The sequence below is a fragment of the Chamaea fasciata genome, unplaced genomic scaffold (assembly GCF_029207755.1).
Source record: "Chamaea fasciata isolate MVZ Bird 193981 ecotype frontalis unplaced genomic scaffold, bChaFas1.0.hap1 SCAF_5, whole genome shotgun sequence".
In the NCBI taxonomy this organism is placed as follows: domain Eukaryota; kingdom Metazoa; phylum Chordata; class Aves; order Passeriformes; family Sylviidae; genus Chamaea; species Chamaea fasciata.
Window position 1 is genome coordinate 16,968,830 of NW_027094090.1, and position 11,904 is coordinate 16,980,733.

At 34.8% G+C, this 11,904-nt stretch overlaps 1 protein-coding gene across 1 annotated transcript in view; it reads left to right on the forward strand.

The window, feature by feature from the left end:
* Nucleotides 1-11,203, forward strand: part of TAFA5 (TAFA chemokine like family member 5) — a 481,932-nt gene extending 470,729 nt beyond the window's left edge. Inside the window, exon 4 of the mRNA XM_066182939.1 lies at nucleotides 10,852-11,203. Within this exon, the coding sequence (XP_066039036.1) occupies nucleotides 10,852-10,854 (3 nt within the window). The 3' untranslated portion in view covers nucleotides 10,855-11,203. The remainder of the gene's footprint in view (nucleotides 1-10,851) is intronic.
* The last annotated feature ends 701 nt before the right edge of the window (nucleotides 11,204-11,904 follow it).

Sequence of the window (11,904 nt, forward strand, 5' to 3'; positions counted from 1 at the left end):
TGCTCTAAATTGATTTTTGTTTTCTAAGGGAAAAAATGCAAAAAGAGGCCGTTCTTTAAGTTTTCCAAAATGAAAATGCCTACAGTCAGTTCTCTCACTCTTTCACTAAGGGCAGTACGCAGTCCTGTAGATGTTCTTTATAAACAGCACACTCAATTACTTCTGTGTGCTGTATTCTGACCTTTTTATTGGAGCCCTGTATGTCCTTTCATTACATCTGGGATATGCTAATCAGACTGCTGACACAGACTAAAATTTATTGATCACATTATCCCTCAAATGTTTTTGGGTTTGGTTTTTTTTGCATTGCCTCAGGTCCCTGTTCTTTCTGCTGATTAACAAATATGATTCCACACAGAACAGTGCATGTCTTCAGTTGGCATTAGCTTATGAATTTGTGCCCTAAGTCAAACAGTTGTTGGAAGAAGTCCTGCTTCTCTGTTGTGACTCCCTTTGTGCAACATACACTGTTTATGCTTTGTTGAAGTCTCTGAAGATCATAAAAATTTCAGAACACACACCGTCTGTTTTGATGAGTGGGAGGAGCGGAAATATGCTGAAGGATTTAGAAATCTGTCTTCTGATAGTCGAGATCTACCTAGTGAGTGTCATGTACCCTGTTTTCTAACTAAATTCTAATTTTTACATGTATAAATATATAATGGAGGAATCTCTGAAAAGAAAGGAGAATTGTACTGCTCTACCAGGAAAAATTGTTCTGCAGAACTCTTACGAATGACAAGATGAGGGATTCAGAATAGTGAAAGGTCACTTAGAAACAGGTTAACTCCTTTATCCACTCCTAAGGTCTTTCAGCAGGTCACAGACATTCTGTGCATTCTTTCATTCCTAATGTAAGAGAATGTTCTCTTGGCTTTGTGATAGGAATTTGCATTATATCCCTTCATTCGCAGGTTCCTTGAGATGCTTCTTCTTTGCTCCACATGAGACACCAAACCATGCACATTTTTTATAGTTAATGCAATTTTGGACATAAGTTTTGTCATAGATTGTAGCTAGAGAAAAGTGTCAGCTTTTTAACAAAGTACTCCCTTATTTCATAAAATGAACATTCAGTTCCTACACAAATCTGAGTCATCTTCAAAAACAATACACAAATGGTCTTTGCTCTAAGTGTTAAAGTTACACAAAATTATTTATCCAATGGATTTCCACAATTTTAAAAGAAAACTTGACAGATACTTAATTAAGTACAATATAAAAGACACAATCTTAACTTGGCACTGAAAATAGAATTGTGAACCTACTTTTATACTGAATCTATTTAAATATGTAGAAATATCTTTGCCTTTATATTATATTCTTTTCATTTTCATATTGTGAAAGAAGTCAAATTTGAAAAGAAAATGAACAGTTTGATTTAGAATCAAATCAGAGTCTGGACATCTTTTCGGCTTCTCAGTCCAAAAGCCTCACAAATAACAGGTTCGTTTTCTTATATTTTACTGCTGACCGAATACCAAGACTGGTGCTGCACACAGGTGTCACAGACAAGGCACTGCCTTCACCAGTCCTTGGGCTGCAGGAGGCCACAGGTGCAGGAACACACACAGCACTCTCCAGGTTCACAAACATATGTGTGTTTGTGGTTGCCTCGGGAATCAGCAATGCCCTTATGTCTGCCTGGCACCCTTGATGCCTGATCCCCTTCCCCACCCATGGATCTCCTCTCTGCTGGCTGGTCCAGCTTGGCAACCACTGCACACATGCAGCACTCACACAAGCACCCCACAATCACTGGTGCCCCAGATACCATTGCAAACCCTCCACCCACCAGATACCCCTGCTCCCCCCCTTGTCAGCCGGTCCAGCTGAAAGTTTGCCAAAGAACATTCAAGCACAGTGCCCAGAACCCCAGCAGCCAGCACATGGCACATGGCCTCTGTCCTCTGCTGCCCCTCCAGCCACTAGCACAGAGCTCCTCACTCACACCGATGCTCTGTGTAGCTGTTTTTTGGGATCATCACCATTCCCACTCTATGGCTGGAGGTTAAAGATGCCCACTCATCCCAGTTGCTGAGACCACACTTGCCCCCACAGGTTAGGGATACCCATGCCCCTGGACTGTGCCCAGTAGCTGGCACTGGTACCACATTCCACTCACACATATACAATGTCTCACCAGTAGGTGGAATTCAGCCATTGTATTGCACAAATACACACAAAATAGAGAGTGGGATTACACAGAGAGAGTGAAGAAAATGTTTAAGAAGGAGATATGGAAAGGTAGGATAAACTGAGGTGATTGGACACAGGGTTCAGTCAGAGAAGTGTGCTGACTGACCCCATTTTTTCATGTAGCTGCTCCCTTTTACACCATTTTCTGTTTGCCCCTTACTTTGTTGCTCCCTGCTTGCCCTTACCCTGCACGTTGCCTCAGCTGTTGTCATTGTCCCACTGACCTCCTCCCATGTACCAAAAACCAGTGTCCTGGTTTGCCTGCAGCTTCCTGAGAGCACGTCATTTAGTGCTAATAACCAGGTTTGTTTCCTGTTCTCTTTGTAAACATTAATTGCTCAGGTTTTATGAGTGTGTTGTCTTCTTCCTCTTCCTTATCCTTTCAGCTGAATAAAGGAACGTTCTCACCATCCCTATGCCCTTAGTGATTTGGGTGACTCACCACAATTGTTTATATCACAACCCCTGCTATCTGTGTGGTCAGGTTTGTCTCTGTGTGTTCTTGTTTATGGCCGCTTTGACCAGATGACATTAATGGCACAGACAAGCCTCTTATATTTACCCACATATATTATTTTCAACTACACTAAAGCCACCTCAGAGGAGAAAACACACATAAATCATACAATACAAAAAAGAAGAGAACAAGCACAATGGGGGAATGTGATTGAAGATATCTTTTTAAGAAAATAATTTGAATTAATATTATTTTATATAAAGCAGAATCATCCTACAGTTAATGATGCATAAGGAAGGGTACCATAAACAGAGGAAGAAAAGGTTCTAGAAAGGTTTTAAAATAACTCCTTTGTTAAATCTCTCAAATGAACTAATTCTTTCTCCTATGTGCAAACTCTTGAAGAGCACTGGAAGTCTTACCTGCATTTACAGATTAAAATCACAGCTATACATGAATATACTTTATACAGTTGGTTAAACTCAGAGATTATATTTATATTTAAACTTACAATTTTAAATTTAAATGTTTAGCCAGTATTTCTTTTTCAATAGTCTTTTATGACTAAGTAATTACGTCAGAAAGAGATTCATCTGTTTCTTATAGGAATTTTTCTTTGAAACTCAAATTTAGGAGAAAAATCCCACCTTTTTGAGTATTAATTTAATGAAAGGTGTGAAGTAACCCTGTGAGCTCCTGCTCATCCAAGGATCTACTCTAAATATTCTCATTTAGGGAATAAAAATGTATTTGTGCTTCAAGTGCTGATAAAACAGAATAACAGTAATTTCTTTGTTTTCTGACCTCTGATATATTCTTTCATTTGTTCCTTAAAGAATACATTTACTGAGTCTCTTTATCTCATTTAATTCTCCTTTCTTCTCTTACTCTTGGATTTCACTGTTATATAGATTGTTATTTTCTTTCACACAGCTATAACTTTGGAAGCAGAATCTTCTAGGAGAATGATTTTCTCTTGCTGTGCTCCCTAGGGTCTAGTTATGCTCCTTACAGTTATGTCCCTGGTGACTATTTTGTTTAAACTTGGAGAATATCTGTTTTACTTTTGTATTTTACCAGTGAAAAAAATAGTATCAGTCACAGCACCAACAATAGCAATATTGAAAACCTGTAGAGAAAAAGGATGAAATCCACCACAGACAGGTCAATAAGCAAAATCCAAGATGACATTTTAGCCCCAAATATTGAATATTGCAATGTCCAGATGCAAATTTGTAGGTTGATAAAAATTAAGATAAAACAACCTTTCATTAGCTTGCACTGTGATCCTGCAATGGGGTTAGAGATAGAATTTTTCCCACAGTTATTCTTGAACTGTCACTTTTTTAGAAATCATATATTAGATCCTCCGTTTTATTTGAGTCGAAATCAAATATATGAGTGGGAAAGCCTGTGCATTGCACAGAGAAATTAGACACTTCAAAATATTCACGTGTTGATTAGGGATTTAGGAAATATGGAGTACCAGAGAGTTAGTACCTGAAAATCCATTGCTTTACAGTCTCAGGACTGACATATATGCAGGTAGATATGCTCATCAAATTAAAAAGAAATGACTGTAGACTATCTAAGCATCTATAATAAATTACTGCCCATGGGCCACTATTTCCTGCCAAGTCTATATAGAGAGTTTTATGAATCATGCAAGAAATTGGTGATAAAGATAAAATATCCGTTTTAGTCCAGCAGTTTCAGATCCATATCTCACCACGACCACTTCTTATAGGTTAATTATATAACAAAGCTGCATCACTGCGCAAATCAAAGTGTGTGATTCATGAGGCCAGGGCAGAAAAGAACAAAGTGGGAGTGTAGCTGAAGTGCAATTGTTGCAAATGATAACTTAGGAAGAAGGCTGAGTAGCTTCTGATTGAACAGTTTTCCAAGCCAGTTTCTTGCTGGACCCAGACAGCCAGTTGTTGCACCATTAAATTCCCTGCTGTATCAAAGCTCTGAAAAGCTGGGCTCCATTTGCTGCCAGCTCCAAAAGGAGAAGCTGGGACGGCAGCTTCTGCAGAGGGAGAGGACTCTCCTCTCTGAAACTCAGTTCTCTCTTCATTCTGTTCCCCCCGGCTGTGATGTGGAAACTACAAGCTCTGTACATCCACTGCATCCTTTCTATGGCATAACTGGCCCAGCCCCTGGTCTTCTTTCTTGTTGTAGAAAAATTACACTTCATTCAAAAACTCATGAGACAGCTTAAGAAGTTATGCAGCATTTCAGTCCCTGCTCAGTGGGACGTTAATGCCTTTTATACTGTTAACAGTTTAAAATTTCTGAGATCTTGCAACCTGCTACTCTTAAAAATTCATTTGAAATCATTCAGACAGCATTTCAAACGGAAGTGTAAAGGCAGCTATCAAAACTTTAATAACGCCAAAAAAAAAGCTTTTTGGGGTTATAATTTTCATTTTTATTGACAGCAGAAGAGACACAATATCAGCTTGCTGTTGGCCATTTATGTACAAATCTCTGGTTTTGTCAGTTTAAGAAGGATTTTTTTTAAAGACTCTGCAATCAGAAAAGTATTTATATTTGTATATTATTTAGAATAGTTTTTCACATTTTGCAGCTCTTGGTTATTTTAAAAATAGCCATTTGGAACTAGTAAGTATTGTCTTTGTTACTAAAAAAAAGATACTTTCATTGTTTTAAATAAATAAAAGTGTGGAAACCAAAGCAGAGATACCCTTTATTGTTGATTCCTGGTATATAAGTTTCTTTAGGTCCTGTGAGGTTGCATTAGTGACAGTAACAGTATGTCAAATCTGAAATAGTAAGGAAACAAAGTAGGAAACTCACCAGCATGTGTAGTGGATACAGCCAATTTATCTTCTATAATTCTTTAAAGGAGCAATCTATTTAAGCAATGTATTGGGAAAGTTTTAAATCATTTTTGAGGGATCTGCTCAACAGTTTCCTGTATTGTATAGCAAGCTGCTACTACTCAGAAGTTTTGGGGCTAATTCCTGGTTCACATGATAGAAGTGTTACCAGTATCATAAAATAGATGCAAACATATGTTATGAAGTTAATGCTAAGATAGAAACAGCTTGGGCTGACAACATCCTGGAGACTGCATTAATGGATCATTTGCATAAAGTCACTTCAGTGGAAAACTTTATATTCAGTTTACTAATTTTCTCAGCCTGAAGAGAGGTAATTTAAAACAATAGTGAAAAGAAATTACCTCAAGAACTGGTGGATAGACATGTACCATAAGTACTTCCTTTACTATGACTCAGGGTTTTTCCCTGTATCTTCTCTGTCCTCTCTTCCATTACCTTTCTAATGTCTAATTTCCTTTTTTTTTCAATATAGGGAGAGAGATTCTGCCCTTTCGAAATATATTCTTACACCAAAGTTTTCCTCCCAGTTTTAAGGACTTTCTAATGATAGTGTATATGCATTGAAGTTTCTGTGTGTGTTTCTACCAGAATTTCCAGACTTGAAAATTTTGAAGCCATATAGACAAATTTACATTTTTTTTTGTAATGATTATTTCTTTGTTGTTTGACTTTCTTTTTACCTAAATGCTTGTATATTTATAGACAAAGACATTCAAAATTATTTTGCAATATATGTACTACTTTAAACAAGTGCTTTTCTGATTAAAAAAAAATATTTTCTGGCAAAAAAAATGTTTTCTTACAAAACATTCTATAGTTCCTTCTTATACAGATAACTGGCCATCTACTTTAGGAAAATTGTTTTCAAAACAATAAGCATATAAAATTGGAATGATCTGGAATTTCCTTAGTTCAATATTTGTCATGAAGATACATGGTTTGTTGTGTTATACAGAGTTATGATAATGTGTAATCTTGTTACTAACAAATGATTTTTGCTGACTAAAGCCACCTAGAAAGCATGGAAGTAAATAACTAAAAATAATTTTCTGCTGATTTTACATTGCTGTCTATTGTCTGATAATTATAGCTCTGACATCTTTCTTTTTTATATTTTTAAAGAAAATTATAAATCATTGTTAACACGCCTTTGGCTTATTTAAGCAAAGTTTCTTTCATAATACTTGCAAAATTTAGGATGCATCTGTAAAAAGCTGCAGCCAGGGATATTACCAAAGAAAAGAATCTCCAGTGAAATACCTTGGGAAAGATTAATTTTATCTTTTTGAGGATTTAAATTGAGTGATAAAGGAAAATTTCTCTTCAGATATCTAAAGCAAAATCCATCCAATATCAATACTTGAAACAAAATGGTAGGAAGCCAGGAAGATGTGGCTTGACATAAAAAAGGTATTGCAAAATATGCACAACACGGAATAAAAATATAGCAGTTATTCATGATAAAGGACCCAGAAAAGGATGAGGCTCAAATCAAAGAAACATGATTTCCAAGAAGTTAGAGATGAAATTAAAAACTAATTCATCAGATTTTTAACCTGATTTTTTTTTCAGATTTTCTGTACAGTTTCACTTTAAAGAATTATTAAACAGAATTTTGATTTAATTAACATACATTTAAATCTCTATGAAGAAACAGTTCCCAAGTGTTTGCTTAAGTATCTTTCTGCAGGGCAGAAAAAAAAAAAAAAAAAGAAGAGAGAGAAAATTGGAACACTATTATGAGAAAAGGACACCGTTTTTGAAGTGAAACCTTACTGCAGCTTGTAGCTGCTCATAGCTTTCAACTTTGAAATGGAATATTCACTTCAGGCTGCCATGCCATGGTCACCTCAGTTGACCACCAGTGGAACTCTGTCAGTTGACAGGGTACAGAATAATTCAAATTTCCAAAGTGAAATGAAAAAGCTAGCAAACACTCCACTTAGGTATTATTTCTAATCCTAAAGAGACTTAAACAAGTCTGGTCACTCTCTTTAAAAATAAATTCTGTATTTATCCAATGTCTTCTCCTTTCTGTATGTTTACTTCTTGAGAAATATTATTTGCATTCTGAGATACCATTCAAGTTGAAATCTTTTGGTCCTGCTATAACTATTAATTCAAAATAGACAGCAGTTAAAAAATAAACACAGTTTAATGTCAAATATGAACAATTTAGGACCTTTTTTCCCTGAATAGTGGTCATCATCTGAATTCCTACAAATAAATATTCAGACCTTAAAGACACATTGATTTCAGTAGTAGAACAATCTTATTTTTTATGAGAGTAGAAATAAAGAGCATTAGTAAGTCCCATATTTTACATATTTTATGAAATCCATCTGGGAATTACAAGGAGTCAGATTTTCATTCTAGACCCTTTCTCTTCCATGTAAACTAATACTGAAAGTAGCAAATAATTAGAATATGGTCATGATTCTGATGATCGCTGTAAGGTGACAAGGTGGAAATACAATAGAAAGTGAAAGCTCATTTTCACAAAGACAGCTAAATCCATGACTGAAATTTCACCATCAGATTTTGTAGCAATTTTGCATTATTTTATACTGAAAAGGTCTTTCAGAGTTTTGTGATGTGACCAACTAATCCACTTAATACTTATTTAATTATCTCAGCACTCTGTTTTACAATTCTCTATGCAGTACTTAGATATGAACTGATACCTTCTCATCACAGATCTTAGAATACAACCTTCACAAAATTTAATCAAGGGGAAATTAAAGTAGAATAACAGTAAAAAAACCCCAAAATATACACATAGCACCAATATGCTAGTAGTTTTTTTCATTTACAGTTATTCACAGTACATAAATGAATAACATTTTTCCTATACACCTCATAATTTTGTGATAAATTTTGAAGATACAAAGGCTCTTAATAATTGAAATCTCAAGCATAATGGTAAATGTAAGATATAGGAATAATGGTAATTTTATATATATATATATATATATATATATATATATATATATATATATATATATATACAGGATATATTGAACAGCAACTCTCTTTTTTTTTTTTTTTTTTTTTTTTTTTTTTTTTTTTTTTTTTTTTTTGCAAGTATGTATTATCTTCAGGATCTTGACCTGAAGATAATCTTACAGTTAAATTATAAGGTCAATAGTAAACACTGCAAGAGCACTACATGAGTGATACTTATGTGATTGACCCTGTTAGTTATCATAGGAAATAAACCTAATACAGACATTGAAGAGGGACATATTGGATAGATGCCAACTGTTTGACCACAGCTCTTACAGTACATGCTGGATTTACATGAAATTATGTACACCATGTGCTGGAGACCCACAGGAACACGTGATGGAGAAAAGTCATCTCAAGTATGAAGATTTCATGACCTTTTGTAACTGTTGTAGTTTTATTAAGATAAATTGTGTATAGCAATGTTGTTTTTAACATTCCATTGTAAGACTGTTTTGTCATTCTGACTTTAGGGAAGAAAAAACCCCACAATCACCTCTTACAAAATTATATTCCCTCCAACCTTTGTCATCCTGTCTTCATTAAGAACAGCTAAGAACATGCAGTTTCAGAGATGAGACCAGAGTCCCATCTAAGATTCTAGTTTAAAAAACTCAAAACTCTAAGGTTTTTGTTTTACATTTTTATTCTGACTATGAATCTGAAACCTTTTTCATCACTGTGGAAACCAAATTGACTAATTTCATTGGTGAACTACTGTAAAGTGTTCTAAAAATACATAAGATGGTGAATAACTTGCCTGATTTGAATCTTACAGTGTTTTTCTTCTGTTAACTAGGAGTGACTTGATATTAATCGGGAATATGCAGCTTCAGGAGCTGTTCCTCTGTCTTCATCTCCTTTCAAGAGCCACAGAACTATAAGATTCAGCTATTTGTGTGCATATTTGCATATTTGCATAAGTAAGAAGAATTTGTATTTATTGATGTTTTTCTCCAACACTGATCTTTCTCATACTTGATAATAATTTTCCCCCAAAGGAAAGATTCACTGCATATGTAGATGATAAGAAGCTCTACCTATTTTAACTCAAAATGTACCTTGTTCATGTCCCAAATGAATTTGTTTGGTTTCATTATGTAGTATACTGTTTTTCCGCCAGTCTTACTAGTTTTAGAATCCTGATTGGGTAATGTTTGGAGGTGCTGGCTGGAATAACTTTTACTGCTGTAACTCTCTCTCCCCTGCACCAGGGGGAAATGAGCGGGTGGCTGATGAGGGTTAAACCAAGACAATCCTTACAGAAGATACAGAAGTTGTTATACTCTGCAGATCCTCTTTCAAAAGGTTTCCTGGATAGTTCTTAGCCTCCCTGAAATCATCATCAAATTAGGGTGTGCAAAGGTATACTGTAACTCACAGAGGTAAGTATATGCAGCAAAAATTCCAGTTGTGACCATAAGAGGTATTTGCTCTGGGAAGTATTTTTATCTGTGGCTGCCAAAACTAAAGTTGATTATGTTTCTCTGCTGTAATAGGTGAAGTTGAATATGGAATGTTCAAAACCTTTAGAGTAGAAAACTCAGACACTGAACATAAAAAAGAAATTCCCTACATAATCTCTCTTTACAAATCTGTTTTAGTGGTTTTTTTGTTTTTATTTTCCTTTATGCCCAGAATTGTCCATTGTCTCAGAGTCATTCTTCACTGTGTGGACTGCACTGTCCTTTCTTGCCTACATTCATATGTAGGTGTGTTAGAACAACCTTGCAGAACCATAAATGACACTGAACTTCAATGCTAAGCTTTTACTACTGTTTCTTTCATCCTGCAGTTACGACAAGGACTTTCATTGACAACTACCTCAATCCTGCATGTAAGCTGTCCTTGACTTGTATAAACAAATTCCCTACACTGTGTAACACTTCTGTTTATTGATCAAAATCTTGACTGTAGCCATGAATGTTATCAAACATCTTACCAATGCTTCCCTCATTCCAAACACCTTATTATAGGAACATATCCTAAATTCTGAACCTTTGTGCCTGGTATAAATTTTTATGTTCCTGAGCTTAACTATATGTTTTTTTACAGAACAACTGGATAACAAACAACACATAAACTGATTTTACATATGCTCAATTTTTCTCAATCACATACAATAGGGCTTATATATTTAAAATAGTCTTTAATAATTTTATATTCAACAAAATATACAATTTTTTCTTTATTAAAGTGAGACAATGTCTAGCATAGTTAGGCATTTCAGTGGGAGACCTAGTTTTAAATACAATTGAAAGTATTAGACTATACATCAGATTCCATAATTTTCAAAATTCAAATGTTTTTATCTTCTAGTAATCATATGGCATGGAAAGAATTAAAGCAAAGAATTCAAGAATAAAGCTCGTCCTCTGAGGAGAGAGTGACACATCAAGAGAAGGAGCTGTATGAATCTATTTATTTTAAGTACTTGACAAGATCTCCATTTTAAAAAAATAATGTGCCATATATACCACTATGTTGAAAGAAAAACTGGAATCCCTTGTATGGGAACACCAGAAACAGACTGTCTGCATTTGACCCCCTGAGATCTGTGCATTATTTCAGGCTTGCTGCACTCATGTTTGAATGATTGTGTGTTTCAGGCTCATGGTTCTAAGTATTCTTTCTGTATTTTTACTGGAAAGAAACGTTTATTGGTGATTGTATGTGATATGGTACTGTATGTTTACTTGATTAAAATCTCATGTGTGAGAATTGAGTTTTGCTTTCTGGTTTCCTTTTTTAAAAATCATATAATATTTGAATTATATCTCTTTTTACCTCTTAAATCAATACCAATCAAATGATACAGAATGATAAGATACATTTCTATACTGCAGTATTATTTTATTGAAATTAAATTGATTTAATCTCTGTTTTAAAAGTGGGATATAATACAAATAAAACAAATCATGTATCCTCTCCCTCAGAGAAGAGGCAATGGTAAAATCATGATGGTACATGCAATCTCGTTAGCAGGCTATCAAGCAAAAATAACTTATTAGTCTCATCTGTCTTAACTGTATGAGCATGTGGCCAGGGTCTAAAATTAAGTTTCAGTTTCTAGGATGCAGAAACTCTAGAAACCAAGAAGTAGAATTCTAAGTTCAACCTTCTGATGTGATTAAGCCTATTATGACCACAGCTCACTAAAGAGATTGTAATCTGCTTTTATTTTCACTCTGGTCATCACTGGTTGGTGTGGATTAGGTTTTGAAATGAATACTATCCATATTTACATCCAGTTTTGTCTAAATCACTAAAATTTGAGAACACTGGAGAAAGAACAGCTTGAAATTTGTGATGAAATAAATTTTGTCAAAACACATCTATTAATCCTGAAACTGAAAAAGTTAGTGGGAGCAT